This window comes from Denticeps clupeoides, chromosome 4 (genome assembly GCF_900700375.1).
Source record: "Denticeps clupeoides chromosome 4, fDenClu1.1, whole genome shotgun sequence".
Lineage (NCBI taxonomy): Eukaryota > Metazoa > Chordata > Actinopteri > Clupeiformes > Denticipitidae > Denticeps > Denticeps clupeoides.
Window position 1 is genome coordinate 23,283,262 of NC_041710.1, and position 22,027 is coordinate 23,305,288.

Below are 22,027 nucleotides of genomic sequence, written 5' to 3' on the forward strand. Positions count from 1 at the left end.
AGAGATTTGAAGACCTCAGCCATCTGTCTAGACAGTCTAATCGGAGTTCTGACGGCCGCTAGGTAGAGCCCTAAACACGTGAATTCAGCTCAGCGTCTGTGCGCATCGTGCTCATCGTGCTCCTAACCGTGACGCAAAAAAAAAAAAAGAATTTCCCGAGCTGCGGGAAACAGGCGCTTTGCTGCGCGGCGCATTTGCATCGGCGACGTTGTAAAATGTCGCTCTGGGGGGGAAGTAATTAAATCAGACGGAGCTGCGGTGCGGTCCGGCCGAAGAGATATCCGTGCGCCGCGCCGCACCGCACCCCGCCCCGCCCGGCCCTGTTGTCTCCTGCGCGTTTCCGAGCCGCGGCCGCCCAGGGGAGGGGACAGGAGAGGACAGGAGGAGTCTAGCCGAAGAGGGAAGAGGAGTGAACAAGGCGAGGAAGATAGCTAGGTGGGTCTAAGAAAAAAAAAGTGTACAAAAGTTCACATTTTGGCTGAACTTGTGTTTTTTTTAACCGCGCGGAACCGCAGGGGTGTGTCGTGGTGTTGAGCGTAGAAGACAATCGGCGCGCCGGACGAGGGGTAATTGAGTGGAATATCGGGGCTTAAAACGCCCATTTTTTTTGTCCAGCAACGTTTGGAATCACAGTTCGGGAATCGGTAGCTGGCAGACGGTAGCAGCCCGTTTCCACAGGCCCGGAGCACGGTTGGATACCGGACGTGCTCGGGGGGCCGAGAGCGAAATCACAAAAGGTAGAACCTGCTGGAAACGTCGTCACTTTTCGCCGCCGAAGCGCAACTTTCCTTCCTCCGAACGTCCTCCCGGCGCCGGCGAGTGCGCGTTTCTACGCCGCAGAACTTGTGCGGGGTTTAGCGTTAGCGTGCTAGCCGGCTAGCGAGCGGCCGCCGCGGCGCGTACTTCAGGCGCTTAGCAGATTAGCGCTCCGCACGCTTCGCCCTGGTCACCAGCGGCCGAACAACGCCGTAGGTTTTCGGCTTGTGTGCCCGCGACTCTCCGAACGGCCTTTTAATTTTGTTTCTTTGTATATTTGTATGTATTTATTCATTGCGTTTTCGTTGTGTGTCTGTTTTAACTTTGTGGTTCGGGTCAATGGGAGGTTCGGTCGCCGTGGCTCGGAAGTCCGTGGCGTACGTGGCGAGGTGCGTTGATGCTCATGTGCAAATGCATTATTTTAATTTCATTTTTGTCCACGTTAATACTTACTCCATGCCGTTTTTTCGTCACCTACCTTGCTAGTGTGGGAGACCCCGTTGCTAACATTTGACTTTCAGTCGTCTCCTTGGTTGTAATGGCGAACTTTGTTTTATTTTGACCGATTGTTACAGAACATGGGGTCTTGATGAATGGGTTCTGGTTCGGTGGTTCGCACGGCTGCCATGTTCCAGACCGCGGGGTGAGCGCACCTGTACGTACTTGTTCTCCCAACTTTCAGGTCGGTGGAGCCGACTTCGCGACTACTTTTGCAGGGGCTGCCGGCGCTTTGTCAATCTGTACTTGCAGGTTGTATTCATTGACCTTTCTCAAAAATAATAATAATTAAAATGGACTCGTTTCGTGGTGCGAAACAAACCGATACCAGCTCGTGAAATATGTTTAATCATTAACCAGCGGGAATTATTTTTCCTTCCCTTTTTGTTAAACATCCTGGTCACGGCATGTGACACCAGCCATAACTCGGGGTCGGTGCGATTTCGTGTTGGACGTGTAAAATGAAGGTCTGCGTGGGCTGCCAGACCTTTTTTTTTGTTATCGAGAGTAAGAGGGGAAAACCTGTTGAGTGGGTATTTGTTGAATAGGTGTGAGCGTGGGGGAAGGGCGGGCTCTGGCGTGGTTCCGTGTGCCGGGATGGAAGCGTCCGTCACGGGTTAGCCGGGGGTCAGCGCGTCGGCTAATTTTAACACATGAGTCACAATGTCCTCCTCTTTTTATTCTTTTTTTTTTTTTTTTTTTTTTAAATAAGATGGGTTTTTTTTTTTTCTCCAATGCAAACGTTGCTTTCTGCAAATGGCCCCCGGGCGTGTCTTCCTTGATACTGCGTCTCCGGGGACGGGCTCCTGCTTGTCCCTCGAGACAAAAAGCCACCTTAAAAAAGTGCCCTTGGCGAGTCCACCTCCCGAGCCAGAACAAGCGTCGACCCCATTTCTCTGGTTTAAAGTAGTGCGTTTTGTACACAGTGTGGTGGCCCCGATTTTCTTTTGGTCAGACGTATCATTTGGTGGCGCGTAATGAGGGGTTTACGGTTACGGAACGGGTGTGTCTCCTCTACGCGGAAGTCCACCTCTCTTCTCTGTCTGCGGCTGCTGCGTTCTTTGTAATTCATAGTCCCGGGTTTCTCCTGACTTTCATGCCACGCCGCGTCTCCACTTTGTGACTCGGTCGGGTATTAGTGCTTCAGGGGGCGCCCCGGCCCGGTTTTCCGGTCTGCTACCGGGGAGTGCCGGCCGCTTGTGTTCCAAAGTTCAGGGAGGCGTTTGTTTGGAGCCGAGTCAAGGCTAATGGTTCGGCTCCTCTCATTCAAATTTGCCCTGTGTCGGCAGGCCGACTACACCACCATTTCAGCCCCGTCCGCCGTTACGGTTGGGCCGGAGCCGTCAGCGCGGCTCTGTCCGGCTCCCCTGACACGCCCAGATTTCCCACACCTGCATTCCGGTCCCGCTGCAGATCTGGCTTTTTACTGTCTGTATTGATGTAGCTGTGCGGTGTTTACCATGCTGCCAGTGCACTCAGTGTTTTGTACTAGGCGTAAAATGTGGTAACTCTGGAGACACACTGGTATTCAGTATTGAAATTGAACTTTAACCTCAAAAGAGTAGAAAAGATTATTTCAGTTTGCCATATTAGAAAGTGACGCTAGTGTTCAATATAATGTCTGAATTAACCCGTCACATCATGACATCTCCAGTGTTTTCAAGAATGAGGAGTTGTAAGCACCTTTTTGGTGGTTGAAGCGATATCTTAGAAGCTAAATATTAAAAAAATCAATCACGGTTTCATGACATGGGGCTCCAGTTTCAACGTTATCAGTTTTTTTTTTTTTTTTTTTTTTGTGGCTCATGGCTGAGGTAACACCTCTTGAATCAAAGATTCACCGTATCATCAGGTGAGACTAGCGGTGATTCAGAAACGTCAGACTGTGAGTCACCTGCTGAAGGGAAAGGCGGATACAGATGATGGGGGGCCTGGGAAAGACTATCTAGTGGGGAAAGGTGCGTTTCAGTTTTTAGCTGTAGCTCAGGCAGGATTTGACATGCCACAACTTTATCTGGAATGTGTGGTTCTGTGTGTGTGTGTGTGTGTATCTGCCTTTTCCTGTCTCTCTGAGAGAGTGTGTGTGTGTGTGTGTGTGTGTGTGTGTGTGTGTGTGTTCCTTCAGGGAGAGAGAAGCGGAAGACGAGTGTGGAAAACAGTTTCAGTCACTGTCGATGAAACCCACTGCTGTGTCTGTGTTTTCAAGGACAACTGCGTCAGGGCCCCACGTTCTTTCGCTCTCTCTCTCTCCCCACTGCTCACACACACTTCTCATTGTTTTCAAGATCACACCATACAGACAGCTGCAAATATTTCCCCCATGAGTGTGTGTGTGTGTGAGGGATAGAGTTATTTGAGGTATAACGTTCATAACTTCTTGTGGCTTACTGCTTTTCTTTATTTATTTATTTATTTATTTATTATATTATTAATAGTACACCTAGAACAGCATATTTTCCCACAGATTAAAATACCAGCGTAATGGAGCTTAGTCTATATAATAGTCTATATCATTTTTTTTAAATGCTAGTTGATTATTATTAGAACTGTGATTTTAGTTATTATGACTACTAAGATGGTTTCTACTACTAGTACGTGGTAGGTTGTAGTTCTTAGGGCTGATAGTTTTTCACAAAATAATGTGTAATGACCTGTCAGTTTTAAAGTTTGGCACTTATAGCAGGAAAAATGTTTTCTCAGTCCTTTATTTCCATTTCATAATGCCCAAAGAAACATGGCAGTATTTTCTGGCTTTGGAGTTAAATATTAATGCTGATTTAATGGTGGACTTGCTCCTGCTTCGATCCGCTGCAGACCTGCAGGGCTCTGCTGTGCTCGTAAGTTTGTGTGCTCTGAGCCCGGAATAGCGGTTTCCCCTTCAGTCTGGCAGGTTTTCTCACCTGCTTCCTTCTCGGTGCCATGAGTCTTGGTGCGCTAATGAACGCGTGCCTTGCTCCACCACCACCAGACTTCGTCACTCTTTAATTTACACCGTTCACTTCACACCACTTCTCTTGCCCGTGAGAGAAACTAATTTTGGACCTGCAAGGAGTGGGTGAAACTCATGAAAGTAAATTATTTCTGGTTTCGGTCTGTGTTCGAGGTAGATGGTTTTGTAATGTTTCCTTAAATTATACAAATATTACATGGTGTGTAATTGTAGTCAAGTCTATACAATGTCCACACTTCTTCTTGGGTCAAATGAGATGGTGCTGGTCTTGACCTCCTTAACGGACTGCTGGATTTGGGAAACGTCAGCCGTAGCTGAGTCGTGCTGTCACAGTTTACCGCATCTCTAGAGCACATATGTAATACAGCTCTGACTAAGGCTTGTTCCTGTAGGGGCTAGAGATGGTGACCGAGGAGCATACATCACACACACAGGCTAAAACATGCATGATTTCACATGGCACGGGGCTCATGTGTTATTCATTGCTGCAGTGAAGCACACACCTGTGAAGGATGTGTGTGAGGTGTCAGCAGCTGCCGTGTGGGATCTCAGCTCTCTGTGGTGGTCTTGTTACCGTGTCTTATGGGCTTTTTCGTTGACAGCACTGGTCCCACCCTCTCATTAAAGCGCTCAGACCCCCACCTTTCCTGTCTAATGCTCATGCAGTTCTTGCTTGGTTTGCTGGGTGTGTCCGTCTGTGTACGAGCTGCTGCTCCTGCCCTATCAGTCAGCTTCCTCTGTGTGATTTGACCCGTGTGTGTGTGTGTGTGTGTGTGTGTGTGTGTGCGCGTGCGCGCTTTCACAAGTGCACCCACTTAACTGAACTCTAATGTGACTTAGTACCAGTTTCCTAAGTCATTGTTTTGTTAATGCTTTCCATGTTCTTTTCTAGTAATGGGCACGAGACAACTGTCCACACTGCTTATCCACATACAGACATCATTACGTTGGCATCCAGGGAGCAGTGTGTGGGGAAGGTACCTTGTTCAAGTTCTGCATTTGAACCGGCAAGGCCCCTCACTTAGAAAAACAGTCAGTGGAGCTGCCATGTGTACAAAATATACAAATCGTGTCATACTGCACAGAAGAGTGTGTGTGTGTGTGTGTGTGTTTCCCCTCCCCCGATTATTGAATAGTGATCTTGTCTCATGCCTATTATGGATATGTATATTTTTTATTTAGTAGATTTGGGTGTGTCTGCCTTGCACTTGCTCAGTCCTTGACCCTCTCTTGCTCTTCAACCAATCTCTCGCCTGTTTGGGGGCTTGCTGTGTGTGTGTGACGCGCTCTCTCTCTCTCTCTCTCTTTCTATTTCTCTCTCAGTGTGTATGGAGCACTGTGAGAATGCTGCGTCTCTCCTAGCCTCCGTGCGGGAGCAGGAAATGCAGTTTGAGCGTCTGACTCGGGCTCTGGAGGAGGAGAGGAGGAGCATGGGACCATCGGGTACCCTCCCCCGATCTCTCCCCACCATGCAGGTAATGCCCCCCCCCCCCATCAGTCTCTACCCAAAATACCACCACCCCATGTCATCATCCTGCGCTACCCTCCATCATTCAGCGCCTCTCATCCTCCCATCCTCTTTACCACCTGGAGGGATCCCCATTTGGCAGACGTGTCATCAGCCAGCACTTTGCTGGTAGTTTTCACCTCTAATCTGATTAAGATGCATCAAGACTTCATTCGAGATCACAAAATATATTTAGCCCATAACATCCAGCCCTCGTTCTGGTTACCCTGATACTGGATGAGTGGAGTCTTTCTAATACTTGCAGTGTTTATGAACATTACCCCTGCAGAGCTGCTTTCTGAAGTTTTTGCTGAAGCATACTCTTAAAAGTGGCTCAGACTTTGTGTATGGCTTTGTGTACTCAGAGTAACATGAGAATGCTGAACCAACTATAAAATTAGCTGACTGTGTGCATTGGTAGGAAAATGTTTCCAAATAAATAATATGGACATTCAATTTTGCTGTAAGATTGTTGTATTAGCTCTTCTCAAATTATATTCCTTTCTGAAACCTGCTTACGGGCAAAGCTATTTGCTAATCTTCTTGTTGTGACAAGTCTTATGGTCACCACCACCCCACATCCCATTTATCATATAACTGATGCATTATCGCTCATACTATCTATTAGAATATTCACAAAATGCTATAATAAAGGTCCTGGACCAGTCTGTGTTTCTCTAATTCACCCCAGTCATGTTACCACCCTGCTGCCACATCCCATTGCTTCCTCCTGTGACTTGTCACTGTGCATGCCCACTGCATGACCATCAATACACCCTTGCATGGATATAAAACGAATGCTGTTTGTCATGTTGTTGGCACAATGTCTTTAGGTCGTATGTTTTATTTTTATTTCACATTTTCAGATCATTGAATCTGGCATAGCTGGTGTGGCTTATTACGTTTTAGCTCACTGCCGTAATTCCCCACAATCCCCACTCTCCACCCTTCCACCCCCCAAAACGCACTTCCCGCCACCACTGAAAGAGCCGCTTGGTAAAACCAGTTGAGTCGGTCTGGGTCTGCTAACTTCACGTCGTATGACTGATAGGCCTTTCACCCTGTCCCAGGATGTTGCTCAATATAGTAAAGATGTCTCGCGGCATTAGGATTTCCATCTAGTCAGTCACCGTTCAGACTGCCATTATAGTGGCAGGTGTCACAGCCCCGTTTGTCAGGAAGCCACGTCCTCTTTCAAATTAATTGCATTCACATATGCCTTTAAGAAGGAAGTTTTTTTTTTTGTGTGTGTCTGTTCTCAGTCGTTCTTTAAAGTTAAGTATTTTTCCTTCTTTCTAAGCCTAAACCCTACACACATACATATGTATGAGACAGGCAGTTTTGTTCCCAGAAGCTCTGGTCAGTGACTGACAGACTAGGCGGTGGAATGCTACAGGCTGGCCTTATCTTTGCTGTGTTGACATAGTTGTACAGCATGAACGTTCAAGGTAGTTCAGGGCCCCTACCTACAGGCAGGTCCGTACACGCAATGGCAGCCAGCGCCCCATCCGCCATATATTTTCACTTTGTTCTCAGATATTAATGTTATGCACTGTTGGAATTACAGGCACACGTGAAATCCCCTGACCGTATGCTTACTTTTGTGGCCGCTTTAGCCACTTATTAGCTGACTTAGGAAAATCACAACCCACACAAGATGAAAAAAATGAGGGTTGTGCTATTTAGAATGTGGTTTTAGGAGTTCTATATGTGGTTTGAAGTCACATTTTAAAGTGAACAATATTCCCAGAACAGCTGACTCAAAGTTTCTCAGTTTGTGAGCTGCTTGCTTTGTGTTTAGCTGCTCTAGGAACAGCTTACCGCTCATCCATTAGTAATCCTGACTGCTTTGCGAGAAAGTAAAACTGACCATAGGTCAACTTAAATGATTACAAGCGTGGTCCACGCCCAAATGAGAACCTGTGCCTGGTGCTCCCCCTAGGGGCTGGAATGACTGCAGTGTCCTGCTTTCTGTAGCAGCAGTGTGTGCCCCAGAGTGTGTGTGTGTGTGTGTGTGTGTGTGTGTGTGTGTGTGTGTGTAGTCAGCTGCATGTCTTTTCTGCAGAGGTGCATGACTGAGCCTTTTATTTACTTACTTTTAGATTAAATGCTATCAGCTGCCCTCATATTGTTCTGAACATACACTTGTCATTTTTTCAGTCCAACTCTACCTTCATTCGTGTGTCGTTCATCTCCACATCCCTTCACCCTATGTGTGCGTTGGGTGTTTTTGTGTGTGCACAGAATATGGTTTTGTGAATATTTTGTATTGAATATGGTGTCAGTGTGTATGAATTACCTATTGCCGTGTGTGAGGGATTTAACTTTTTAATTTCTACTTGGTTCTGCATTAACCTTCTCAGGAGAGTTGAAATGGGTCATGTACTTACTTGTTTGCTGTTTGTGTTGTGTGCAATAACGCCCTTTTTCTCCCATTTTAGAACGGCCGTGTTACTGGTGATGTGGAGTTAGAAAGACTCAAACTGAACGACGGATACATCAACGGGACACAGGTGTGTGTGTGTGTGTGTTTTTGTGGGTTGTGGGGTGGCTTAGTTCTTTCTTTGTCCAGATGTTTAGTGCTAAATATGTGCTCCATTCATTTGTGGTGGTGTGTGTGTGTGTGTGGTATTTCCACATGTTTGGGTGGTGTAGTAGCAGAGGAAATGCTTCTCCGTCCTTGGCTCTGACTCACTATTGTTTTCTCTCCCCTCGCCCTCCCCTTCACACTCTCTCCTATTACAGTACAGGATGTTGGACCCGGGTCACCTTGTTGAGACGGTCACTGTACAAGAAGACCCCCAAGAGATTATGCCAGTCATTTCAGTAGAGACCAGTGATGATGGCACTACGCGGCGCACAGAGACTACTGTATGCACTGAATCTAAGAGCTTCTCCAACTCTTAGACATTTACGAATCCTAGTTTACATTGTTACCATGCAGTATAATAGTGTCAGATTATATTAAATATCGCTGTGTGGCTGTGCAATGGCTGACTGTACAGCAGAGAGAAAATTAAAAGCAGCCCTACAGTGATGGTGCATTGTTAATGCTGTGACCTTCTAAATAGTTTAGGTTAACAAGGCAGTCGGAGCATGTTTTATTGGCAAATTAAACCTTCCAGCAATAAGTCAGCCAGCAGAACAACTGGAACGTTTATTTTGCAGCCACAACATTCAAGACATTAAGTTTGAGATTTGAGAATACATTGTAACAACTCCTGTCCTTATTTCCTGTTATTAAACATGAAATAGTGTGCACTGCAAAGCCAATTGTTATTGCCCTTCCAATAGGTCAAAAAGGTCACCAAGACCACAACGACGCGCACAGTCATCCCCTCTGTGTCGGATACACTCTCACTGGATGGTGGCGGCTCTATGACTGGTATGATGGGTTACAATGCCCCCATGTACAGACAGCCAGGAGGAATGGACTACCCCACTGCCACTGTGCCCCGCAACTATCACTACGGCCCACCAGGGGGATATGATGATTATCGTGGTGGGCCGCCCTCAGACACCTACTCTAGCCTGAGCCGTATGGCACGCATGGACCCTGCCTACAGGTGAGTGTGCTTGTGTTCATCAGTTCAGGATTTTGGTTTGGCTTTGTGAGAAATAAACTCATAACCTATAATTTTTTTTTGTAGTGATAACGTAAATGCCGTCGTTATCGGTTTCAGTGTGGTGTAATTTGGCTTTTATGTGGACTCGCCTGGTTATTTTATTTTTTTTAATATACATTTTTACCCTTTGCTTTTATGGTCTAGAATGCATTAGAGCAGGGCTTTTCAAATATAGGCACAGACCCCATCAACTTTTCTGCCCTCCACCTGTCTCAGTATGGTCTGCATGCATGATTTGGAAACCTTGATAAAATTTGACAACCAAATTTGATCAGCCCTTCAGTAGAGCTTCTATAGGCCAGATCAATCCTTGCTTTAAGCCTTTATCCCATACCATATTGTTTTTGTCTAAGCGCAATAGAGGTCTCTTGCTTTTTTATTTTTTTAAATTTACATTTACATTTTACATTTACAGCATTTGGCAGACGCCCTTATCCAGAGCGACTTACAACGTGCTTTCAAGTTAAATTAAAAACTATTATTAATTAACAATTAATTATACATCCAATGTTAAAATTGTTTACATATGTAGCTGGGTATTACAGCTATTTCTATCACTGACACTGGATATAAAGATTTGCTTACTGTCATTGACAGTTCTGTTATTTTTGAAATGTCAGCATTCAAGGTTGTTACTCTTAGCAATGTACAGTGATGGCTCCAGAGAGAGGCAGCTGCAAGTTACGACTTTTTTTTGCAAAATAATGATTGTGGTCCAGCTAGGCTTCCAAATGGCAACCTGCTTTAAATTGACCCCATCCACGTTTTAGGTCTCTAAGAACACCTTCTGCCAGTTCTTTTCCAGCTGTAGTAGCACTTTGCTCCTAAACCCTGAACCCCTACCACCCCATCCCCTTCTCCCCCCCCCCCCCCCCCCCCCCATTATCCTGGTTCCCTTAGACCTGATGGCTACCGCACCTTGGACCCAAACTACCGTGCCCACAGCAGACCTCAGCTGGACCCCTATGCTGCTCAGCCCCAGGTGCGGATGGGCAGTGCCATGGAATTGGCCGGCCTGCAGCGCTTTGTTCCAGAGCCATACGGCCTGGAGGATGACCAGCGTAGTATCGGATATGATGAGGCCGACTACGGACTGGCCCCATCCATGCACTACAGCACCATGCCCCGACTGACACCGGGACGCCCTTTACACGCACCGCCTCGCAGAACTGGGTCAGTGGTGTGGAGTTATGTAGTTTAATGTCATAGATTGTGCTGAATATGTTCTAGTGCTTATGGGAATTGTCTTTTGTGCTTCAGGAGTTATGAGGGCACTCTGGATGGTGACATGAGTGCTGATTACTACTGGGGAGGTGGAGCCCCTCTTGCCCAGGGTGAGCGGGGCAGCATGGCATCTCTGGACAGTACATTGCGGAAGGGCCCTGCCCCTGGCACATGGAGGCAACCTGAGCTGCCCGAGGTCATTGCCATGCTCAATTACCGCCTGGACCCGGTTAAGAGCAACGCTGCTGCCTACCTACAGCACCTCACCTTTAAGAATGACAAGGTACTGAAATGACTAAAAGACATTATTAGGTGCCATGCTCTGTATACTTTGTGTTTGAATTCCTGCCACTGCTTGAAGTAATGCGATCTACTGCGTAGACGGCATAACTCAAATCTTTTGGCGTCTTGGAGTGTGACATGAGCATGCACAGACATGCACATGTGTGGCCACATCAGACAAGCATCCTGCAGGTCATGAGACACGAGGAATGTGTATAGAATCGTGCAGCACTAAGGTCAAAGGGCAAGTTTAGAGAGCGAGAGAGATATGTGTTATGCTTAAGGGATTTTTTCAGGTCCAGAACAGCCCATAGACCCCTTATTTCGGAACACTCTCTTACTACACAACCTCTCTCTTTATAGGTGAAATCAGAGGTCCGGCGTCTAAAAGGCATCCCAGCTCTGGTCTCAATGCTGGACAACCCAAAGAAGGAGGTGCACCATGCAGCCTGCGGGGCGCTGAAGAACATCTCCTATGGCCGAGACCCAGATAACAAGATTGCCATCAAGAACTGTGATGGAATCCCTGCTCTGGTGCGGCTGCTACGTAAGACACGCGACCAGGACCTCACTGACACTATTACAGGTACAGGATTGTTCTTCTTTTATTGACTTGTTGTAGAGATAAGCTTTTGTTGTAATGAGTCCTAACCAGCGTGAATCTGGTATACATAAACGTAAATGCATTTTTTACAAGTGTTTTTACGTCTGTTGCTCTGCAATCTTTTGATAGCTGGTTGACTATAGTACAGGATTAACAGTTTTTGTGTTTTTAAAAAGAGCTGAAGATGCCAGTGGTGCTCTTACGATACAAATCTTCCCCGGTGTGATAATCAGGCACCCTGTGGAACCTGTCGTCCCATGACTCCGTGAAGATGGAGATCGTTGACCATGCATTGCATGCACTCTCAGACGAGGTGATGGTGGCACATTCAGGCTGGGAGCGAGGGAGCACAGGAGGAGGGGCCGGAGAGGAGAGCTGTAAACCCCGCCACCTTGAGTGGGAGACTGCTCTCACCAACACAGCAGGCTGTCTAAGGTCAGTGAAACTGCCAGATATGTAGGGAGGAGGGGCAATCAGACCCCAAACAGGCTTTGGCTAGCATTCCTTAGGATCGGGACTGGATACTTGTCTGTAATGGGAAAGAGATGGGATGTTTTCTTGGCAAGGCATGTGATTGCAACCCCCATTCAAAAGTCCATGTGGTAGTTCTCACGCTCTTGGAGTTTTGCCATGACAGGAAGTTGCAATAAGTCAGGTTAATTGGCTTGTTGCAGTTGTGTGGGCTGGGGGAGACGTTCAGAGTGAATGATATTAAGGGGAACGTACTGCTGAGCTAACTGATAGAAGGTTAACCCTGAATTGTATCTGAAGTAGATGGGGACTGTGTGGAAGCAAGTTAATGGGCGGGTGTGAGTGAGACTCTGTTTTAAAAAGGCACAGAGAAGGAGAGTGAGGTGGTACAAAGAAGAGAAATGTGATCTTTGAATCCGTTTATTTCCCATGACTGATTCCCTTTGAGAGCAATTCTGTCTCCGGTGCTGCTATTTGGCTTTGGAAGCTTCTCCTTTCACTTTGAGCAAAAGCTCTTTGCTGTAATGAAATCTCTTTAAGGCTGCAGACTATAGCTGTGTGTAATGGCATAAAATTCATATTGTGATATAAATTTGACTGTATATATTGCGGTATGTAATTTGACAAGACAATTTAAAATGTAACTGTTTTTGATAGGGTCCATAGCAAAGGCACTGCAGCAGGAAGTTGTATAATAAACTTTTCTGTATTCAGCCGTAGAATTTACATTAAAAATAGTTTAAACACCTATGCTTGTTTATAGTTTATAATGTAGCTCCTCCAAGATTCCAAGATTTAAAAAAAAATAATAATAAATTGCACAGGGCACCAAATAAACTAGGGCCGCGCCCTTACGCCGTGCAGCCCTATGACTATAATCCTAGTTTTTTGCCCTCCATTATGTGCCTTTCTACTTGAATTTTCTCCTTTTATAGATTTAAATCATTTTAGTTTCTCCCCCAGTTTTGAGACCATGCTTGTTTTATTGTCGGATATTCTCCAACTTTGTCGCTTTTCACCCCTCTCTTACAGGAACGTAAGCTCTGAGCGCAGCGAGGCCAGGCGAAAGTTGCGCGAGTGCAACGGTCTGGTCGACTCTCTCATGTACATTGTCCAGTCCCAGATTGACTGTAAATCTGTAGACAACAAGGTGTGTGATTATCTTCTCCTTTGTTTGTGGTTTATGGGTGTGTGTAGTCACACTGAACAGTGTATCAATCTCTATCTGTTTGATCAGTATTTGCATGACTTGGATTGTTAACTCTGCCACTTTAATTGCTCTATTGTTTACTACTACCCCTCCTCCCTTTCTCTTGTAGCTGATCGAGAACAGTGTGTGTCTGCTGAGGAATCTGTCCTATCAGGTGCATAAGGAGGTCCCCGGCTGTGAACGCTACATGGAGACTGTACCCATCAATCAAGGGCCAGTCCCTTCACACAAGGCAGGCTGCTTCAGCTCCCGCAAAGGAAAAGGTGTGTTGGGACAAACGGTTCCCATGCAATCATATTACAATTTTGGGGCGTCTTTTCTGGATCTCAAAATAATCTCTTGCTTTAGCCTGTTATGCTAATATTTTGCTCTGAACATTGCTGTAACAGCCTTTGCTCTCCCAAAGGTTTGTTACAACTGCACTGTAGTGTGAGCTAAAACAGTTTTCTGGGTCTTTTCTGTGCTCTGTAGATTATACTTTGTATGGATTGTGTGCATTATATTTATATAAGAATGTGTGCTTTCAGCTTAATGTTTTGGGTGGCTTGCTGGTTTATTTCATAACTGATTCTATTTACCTATCCTTTCTCTGTTCTCTCCTGCATTTTTTCCAATCCTCTGTCCTGTTGCCTTCGTTTTACCCCAATGCAGACGAGTGGTTTTCTAAAGGTAAGCTCCTCTTATGATTTTACCGGGTGCATATGATGAACAGATGCAAGATTGGCTACTGAGGACTAACTCATTCCCTGGAAATCCTGCATGAATGAACTCTGCGATTCATTCATATCTTAGCAGATTCATATCTTCTATTGTCAAATGCACCCTTTGCTGTGACATCAGCTTGCTCAGTGTATCATTTACATTTTTCCCGCTAAAGATGTGTGTGCAAATTTGAAATTTATAAGCTGATTTAGAACAGATTAGAACTTGACTTCTTCTTGACTATGTTAATAGATGTCAGCTGATTTATTTCCCTTTATGTGTAAAACACCTCACCAACCAGTTTGTAATTATTAGAAATGTATGCATATTCAGCTGAGAATAGTGTAATAAGTAATTACATTATATTTCTCTAGATAAACATACTTTGATTTGACGTTTTTGGGCACACTTCCTTGTTTTTCAATGTATTTTCTCCTCTCTCTTTGCTCCTCAGGGAGGAAGGATGATGATCAAACAGACACAATTGATATTCCAAAGAGAAACACTCCTGCTTCTGGTAAGTACAGGGAGCAATTTTATTTTTTTAAGGGTTAGCCACTTCACACAATCCAGTACTTTGCAACTAATAACGAACCCATGACTACGCTTCTTTTAACAATCCACAGGATATGAGCTGCTGTTCCAGCCAGAGGTTGTGCGCATTTACACCTCCTTGCTAAAGGAGAGTAAGAATCCCTCGGTGTTGGAGGCTGCAGCTGGAGCCATTCAGAACCTGTGTGCTGGCCGCTGGACTGTGAGTTACACGTCTCACTTATTCGAACTGTGCTACAGCCTAGTACGCTGTTCATTTCAGGACACTACACTGTAGATGCGTCTGTAGATGGTGAATGGTGTTAGTAATTAACTATTTTTTTTATTTATTTTTGTTTTAAACCCAGTATGGCCGGTACATTCGGGCAATAATAAGGCAAGAAAAGGGCCTGCCTATGATGACTGAACTGCTGTCTCATGGGAATGACCGTGTGGTGCGAGCCATGTCTGGGGCACTCCGAAACCTTGCCATTGATGCACGCAACCGGGAACTGCTTGGTCAGTTTTGTCCTATGTATTTGTGGGGAGGGGAAGTTTATTATGTGCGGCTCTAATTATGGACAACACCTGAAGTGCTTGATGACTGATTAAATTTTTTTTAAATCTCACACACACACACAAATATATGTCTCAAAATCGATGTTTTGTATTAAGAAAATAAGTGCTATCATATTTTTTTAACTGATGTTTCTGGATGTATTTTTGTAAAAAAAAAAATTTTTTTTTTTTTTTTTTTGCTGTACATTTTAACTATATATTTATTTATATATATATTATATTATAGTATACTGTACCATTTACATTTGTAAATGTATATTATACACTTCAGGTCAGCACTCAGTGCCTGCTTTTGTGGCAAACCTGCCGGGCGGTGGTCAGAGCCAGCCTGTGCGGGCCCTAAGTGAAGAGACTGTGGTATCTGTACTCAGCACGCTGGCGGAAGTGCTGGGCTCCAGTGTGGATGCTGCCAAAACGCTGCGTGCCTCACAGGGCATTGAGAGACTGGTGCTCATCAACAAGGATGGGTACGTCTGACTGACCGAATGGGAACTGTGGCTTCATTGCCTTAAACCCATAAAAAAATCTCTCTCTCTCTCTCTCTCTCTCTCTCTCTCTCTCTCCTCTCTCTCTCTCTCTCTCTCTCTCTCTCTATCTCTCTATCTCTCTATCTCTCTCTCTCTCTATCTCTCTATCTCTCTCTCTCTCTATCTCTCTCTCTCTCTATCTCTCTATCTCTCTATCTCTCTCTATCTATATATATATATATATATATAATTTTTTTTTTTTTATTTTTTTTTTGCAGTTGAAAGTAATGTACTTTTTTTTTTTTTCCCCACAGAAACCGTTCAGAGAGGGAGGTGCGTGGAGCAGGACATGTACTTCAGATTGTATGGGGTTTTAAGGAATTGAGGCGCACATTGGAGAAGGATGGCTGGAAGAAATCTGACTTTGTTGTCGGTGTCAACCCCACCACAGCCACCACACGCAGTAACGGTGGATACGATGATAGCATGCCGCTCATTGACCGGGGTGAGTGTCGTGGACAAACGTATGGCATTACAGCATGCGCTCCAGAGGAAGAGAATGGGTTTAGAAGGGAAGTCATCTACATCTCACAAGACTATAACACCTCCGGCCATTTACTGTCTTCATGTAGCATGTGTTAGTCATCATCCAGGGAACAGTAATATATTGAAAGGGCAATAATCTTGGTCTAGAGCTAAGTACTTTGTACATATGTGAAATTAATATTTGTGCTTTTCTTGTCCATATTATGTTCCCATCGATTCTTTTTAACTTTTTTTTTTTTCTTTTCTTTTCTTTTTTTTTTTTTTTTTCCCCATTTTCTAGGTGGAAAAACCGACAGAGATCGAGACATGATTCCATTAAATGACATGGGACCAGGTAAATCTAATACTGCAATGTTGGCAGTACTTACACACTCTGCACTGGTGTAAAGATTTTCCTGTTTGTGTCAGATGCTTATTCTACAGTGGACAGGAGGAACACTCTAGACAACACCCTTGATTCTGACCGAGACATACCACAGGTAAAAACATCAGCATACCAACTATAACCTGGCTATTTGGTCCTCTCTGTTTTAACTTTGTCATGGCCTGGGCAGCAAAGTACTAATGTTATACTCTTTTGGTTTATTCAAGCCCTATTTACTAATGTCCCTTATGTATTACTAATCTTCTCAGTAACTGTTCCCCATGTCTGTCTTCACTGTGTGACATCTATCTTCACTGCTCTTCACTGGTCTCTCCCCTTTTTTTTTTTTTTTTTTTTTTTTCTCCTTACGGTCTTCACTCCCCTTTCTTTCTCTCGCTCTCTCTCTCTCTCTCTCTCTCTCTCTCTCTCTCTCAGGGAGGGAAATATGGGGAGAGGCGGGGCTCTATGCCTCTGATGGATTCTTACGACGGTTAGGCCACTCCCCCCTCTCCCACACAGTGCATGAGCGCGCATGGTATGTGTGTCCCACCAGTCTCTCTCTGTGCACGGGCTCCTTTGCTGGTTTGTTAGTGAGCTCTATGTTTTAATGTATGTGAGTCTTGTCCTCTTGTGATGTGTTTATGGTGGCCCCTAGTGGTGTTTTTTTCCCCAACCCCAGACTTTGTTCCTTGTTTTTATGCAGCGTGCTCACAAGCCATGTGTCCAATAAGGTCACATGCTTTGATAGTGTTCTAAAATATTTTAACACCTAAGCTCATTCCTTGATTGTGCATTTGTCTATATAAAGTGAAAAATGAATTCCTTGCACTGTTCAATCCTTGCATTTCCTTTGCCCTTGTTTACGTAATGTTACCTGAAGTTGTGTGTTTTAAGTGTACATTTGTTTTCTTCCATCTACAGAAAAACTGATAGTCTGCATCTCTCATGGAGAGTGCCCCCCTCCAGCCTATTGTCCTTGCTAAGCGTTTTGGGATCTTATTCCAAGGGACTTCAGCCACTATTGAAATCAGGACCGGACGGAAGATCCCTCATTCTCTCTCTCTCTCTTACTCCATTTGCACCAGACCATTCCAGACCACTTCTTTTGATGATCACTGGACCACTGGCTTAGGAGACACTACAAAACTTGTTTTCTGCTTTGTACCACTTGACCTTTTCCCATAACAGCTATCCCAGTCCCACATCAAAGCCTGGTTTAATGGTGATACAGCTAGCCTTGTAATGACACTACCTACGCTGACATAACTGTCACTCAGTACGTTATGGTCCTTTCCACTACAATTCCTGATGTTGCAGTGACCTCGCTATACAAATTGAACCACTACGTTGACATTGACCTTGGCAGTTTCACTTAACACTAATGATAACTTAATTTAAGGTTTTCCCACAATGAGACTGTATGTCAGTCATAGGGGTTGCTGGCTGTTTTTATTATTGTTTTGTGACTTGATTAACCTCTCCTAAGGGCCACAACAATGACTGCACCATTATCTGGCATCCTGCTGATGTACATATTTTAGTATTTCAAGTCTCAAAGTGAAAGTGTAGCCACCTTGTTATTAACCTTCTTTCAGGTTAGGTTATTAAAGCACGAATCTATTTTACCATTCCAGTTTCTTCAGTGACTGAAGCCACCAAAGGTTAAAAGAGAGACTCTGGGGGATCTCAGCATAGGATACTGGGAAAACAAATTCTAGAAATAAGTCTTACCATCGTGGTTTTGTTAATTGTCCTACTCTTCTTACGTTATCAACACACCCCCCCCCCCCCCCCCCCCCCCCCTTTTTTTTTTTTTTTTTTTTTTTTTTTTTTTAAAGCATTGATTTGTAAATATGTGATGGCTTTTGACAATCCAGTCTTGAGTGCTTCACTCCTGGATTGTTGCCATGTGTGAGTGTGTGTAAGGATGTGTATCTCAGGAGATTGTAACAAGTGCATTTTTGTACCACTAACCTAAAGGTTTGCCCGTGAAATTGTTTTTTTTTTTTTTATGAATTGGGAATTTCCAGATATTACAGTACCACACAGTGCTTGTACCATAGACATTCAAAATGCTCAGTGTAGATATTTACTGAATGGATACTATAGCACTAGTCCTTGCCCCGAGCCTTTATTTCATTTTAATATATATATTTTTTTTAACATTGCAGGAAATTTACTGTCAGTGTGAGTACCATAGATTACACCAAGGGATTATTGGAACTGAGGGAAGTGGATTCATGAATCTGTTAAATTTTTATGCATCAACCATCATTAGAAAGATGGAAGTGGGGCAACACCCTTTTGATTCTAGCTTGATATTTAGATAAAGCACATTTAACTATATATACAAGAGAATATTTGTTAATTATTTTTTTTTTTTTATTTTTTTTTTTTAAACATTATGATTTTGGGTCTCTTTTTGTCCTGAGGGTATTGTGGGTGAATGCATATGCAATCAGTTTTATCTTTTAATTAAATGCATTTACTGTTTTTCATCTTTTAATTAAAACAAGGAAAGAATCGTTGTCATCTTACATTGGTTCCCCTTTCCTGTTTCTGCAACACTAATATACAGATGATTCCAGAGGAAAATCTTTATCTGTTTTTGCTTTGGCTCTTAAAAGTTGCACCTTTCTTTCACAGATTGAACATGTATTTAGCAATACAGTTTTTAATAAACATTTTTTTCAAAAAAAAAAAAAAAAAGATTTCCATCTTTTTACCTGCAACACCTGTGCCATTTTCTGAAGCCTTAAATTTATAACAGATTTTATTAATGGGTGAATGTTTCATACACTGGTACAAACACTGTAGCCTAATATGCAATAAATTGACATTTGTGCTTGAAAAGGTGAGCTAGGGAGGTAGTACTATCCAGGAACTCACCCAAGCTGTTTAAGATTTATTTGCCAGTGCACAGATTGCTCAGGAATGGCAGCAGGCAGGTGTGAGTGCAAAGACCTTTGGAGGATGGCCTGGTGTCAAAAGGGCTGCAAAGGAGCCACTTCTCACCGTGAAAAACATCAGGGACCGACTGATGTTCTGCAAAAAGTACAGGGATTGGACTGATGAGGACTGGGGTAAAATCATTGATAAAAAAGGTTATTGTCCAGAGAAGAAAAGGTGAGCGCTACCACCAGTCCTGTCTCGTGCCAACAATAAAGCATCCTGAGCCCAATAATGTGTAGGGCTGCTTCTCATCCAAGGGAGTGGGCTCCCAATTTTGCCTAAAAAAAAAAAAAACAGCCATGAATAAAGAATAGTACCAAAACGTCCTCTGGCAGGAACTTCTCCCAGCCATCCAAGAACAGTTTGGTGAGGAACAAGGCCTTGACCACTGTCCCATAAGGCCAAAGTGAGAACTAAGTGGCTCAGGCAACAAAACATTGAAATTTTGCATCCATGGCCAGGAAACTCCCCGGACCTTAATCCAATTGAGAACTTGTGGTCAAACCTCAGGGTGGACAAACAAAAACCCACAAATTCTGACAAACTACAAGCACTGATTATGAGGAATGGGTCGCCATCAGTCAGGATTGACAGCATAGCGGGAGAATTGCAGAGGTCTTGGGGAAAAAAAAGGCCAGTGCTGCAAATATTGACTCTTTGCATAAACTTGATGTAACCGTTAGTAAAAGCTTATAACATGCTTATAATTATACTTCAATATACTGCAAACTTTGTGAAGACCCGTATTTGTGTCATGCTCAAAACGTTTGGCCACGACTGTACATAGTACTGACACCTGTATATATTGCAGTTCATTGTCTATAGTTTTTGGACTAAATGCCTCTGTATATGGACCTGGCCTGTCTTATTTTTTCCAAATAAGAAGGTAACTTGATGTTCATCTTTCATTCACCTCAGAAAATTATTAGTAAAATACTTCACAATAATAAGTACATTTATGTAGCAGAATGGAAATGTGTTTTATATTGCTACTATATATGATTGTCTTATTTACGCATTTTTAGTTTTTTTTTATTTGTTTATTTATTTAATTTCAAACACTTTGGAGGTGCCAAGGATAAAACCGTAATATAAATGTATGAGTAGGAAAGCTACAGGGATTATTACAGGGATTTTTTGAAGTGTTTGTATTTTCATTTGCAAATGTTAAATATATTTCGAATGAGAAAAACATCTATACGCAGATTACATTTTGAACATCAAATTATGGTTTCAGAAAATGTTTCTCTATCAATGTATTTGTGGCTCGGCTGTAAATACATGTCTGACAAACAAACCAACACAATAAAAATCGCTTCTCAAATTTGCCGGTTTATGGTCCTTTAATTCTGTATTCCACTTTGGTGCTGATACACACTGATTCATTTAAATGGAGCTCTGCCAAGATGGCTAAATTCAACAGGACATCTTGTGTATATATATCCATGTACTGTGTAGCTCTCATACTGTGTCTATACTTAACATGAACACTTTTTACTGTGGCATTTATGAATAAATGAAGCTTGAAATCAGCACTTTCGGCATTCATCTGTTAATACTAAAGAAATAAGGCCAAAACCAAACCACTACAGATCCATTCACTACCTCTCATCCTGTGTTCATACCTCATTTGGACATTTTTTTTACTATGTCATTTATTAATAAATTTAGTTTGAAATCAGCACTTTAAGGATTTGTCTATTAAACTGTAATCTGTGAGGAAGCATTATGACTTTAAATTAAATAAGGCCAAAACCAAACCTCATAGTACGTTCTTACCTAATATGGATATTTTTTGGTATGGTGTTTATGAATACATTTAGTTTGAAATGGTCCCCTTTCATTTTATATTTTACATTTTGCATTTGGCAGACACCCTTATCCAGAGAGACTTTTTCATGTACACATTCTACCGAGGAACCATCAAGAGCATCCTGTCTAGCTGCATTACTGTGTGGTTTGGAGCCTGCAATGCGTCCTGCCAAAAAACTCTCCAACGCATAGTCAGAGCAGCTGAGAGAATCATCGGTGTCCCTCTCCCCTCCCTCCAAGACATCTACAGCACACGCCTCACCAAAAAAGTCCTCTGCATAGCAGCTGATCCCACCCACCCAATGCAAACCTTCTTCAGCCTGCTGCCATCAGGGAGGAGACTGCGGAGTCTCCAGGCCAGGACCAGCAGACTGAAGGACAGCTTCACCCATCAGGCTGTCAGGAATCTCAACTCCCTCCCGGCTCTGTCCCCACTCCCCTCACTCCCCTCTTCAGCTCCACAAACTTTCTGAACCCTAACACACACAAACTGACCATGCACCAGTCACTCTGTGCAGCTTTGGTCTGCCAACTAACTCACTTGTCACTTTGTCACCTTAAACTTACCTCACTTGTCACTTTGTCACTTTAAACTTACCTCTGTTGCACTACATGGTTTTGCACTCTCCACCATGTGCCCTTATTTGTATATGATGTTTTTAAAAATTGTATATTGTGTTTTTTAAAATTGTATTTATACCTTTGTATTCAATGTTACTGTTTTGTATTTAATGTGACTTGTATGGGTCTGAGAGTAATGTAATTTCAATTCTCTGCATGTCCTGTACATGTGGCAGAATTGACAATAAAGCTGACTTTGACTTTGACTTACAACGTGCTTTCAAGTTACCATCGATGAAGAGATCAATTCCGGTTCACTAGGACCCCCAACTATGAATACAATCTTTTTATTCACTCTGTTGTAGATTCTGTACACAAGTTCGAC

General features: G+C 43.6%; 1 protein-coding gene across 7 annotated transcripts; it reads left to right on the plus strand.

Moving 5' to 3' along the window:
* The first annotated feature begins 298 nt into the window (after window positions 1–298).
* ctnnd1 (catenin (cadherin-associated protein), delta 1) lies at window positions 299–17,739 on the plus strand. 7 transcript variants are annotated; one of them, XM_028978323.1, is made up of 21 exons: window positions 299–435; window positions 5,528–5,679; window positions 8,153–8,224; window positions 8,457–8,582; window positions 9,006–9,277; window positions 10,238–10,510; window positions 10,598–10,844; window positions 11,207–11,429; window positions 11,681–11,882; window positions 12,951–13,068; window positions 13,238–13,391; window positions 13,780–13,797; window positions 14,285–14,347; window positions 14,457–14,584; window positions 14,730–14,880; window positions 15,212–15,407; window positions 15,722–15,912; window positions 16,234–16,287; window positions 16,362–16,432; window positions 16,753–16,852; window positions 17,239–17,739. In XM_028978323.1, exons 2-20 carry the CDS (start codon window positions 5,533–5,535, stop codon window positions 16,810–16,812), a joined length of 2,766 nt encoding a protein of 921 aa, XP_028834156.1. In that variant the 5' UTR covers window positions 299–435; window positions 5,528–5,532; the 3' UTR covers window positions 16,813–16,852; window positions 17,239–17,739. The 7 variants fall into 7 exon arrangements, with proteins under 7 accessions (XP_028834156.1, XP_028834162.1, XP_028834158.1 ...); XM_028978324.1 differs by lacking the exon at window positions 299–435 and adding an exon at window positions 446–737; XM_028978329.1 differs by lacking the exon at window positions 5,528–5,679.
* The last annotated feature ends 4,288 nt before the right edge of the window (window positions 17,740–22,027 follow it).

What these genes read in the sequence shown, in the direction of transcription:
- ctnnd1 (XM_028978323.1), top strand. Translation starts at nt 5,533, where the DNA reads ATGGAGCACTGTGAGAATGCTGCGTCTCTCCTAGCCTCCGTGCGGGAG. An exon ending in GTAAATCTGTAGACAACAAG is followed by an intron (nt 13,069 to 13,237) that starts GTGTGTGATTAT and finishes TTTCTCTTGTAG; the next exon opens with CTGATCGAGAACAGTGTGTG. An exon ending in CTGACCGAGACATACCACAG is followed by an intron (nt 16,433 to 16,752) that starts GTAAAAACATCA and finishes TCTCTCTCTCAG; the next exon opens with GGAGGGAAATATGGGGAGAG.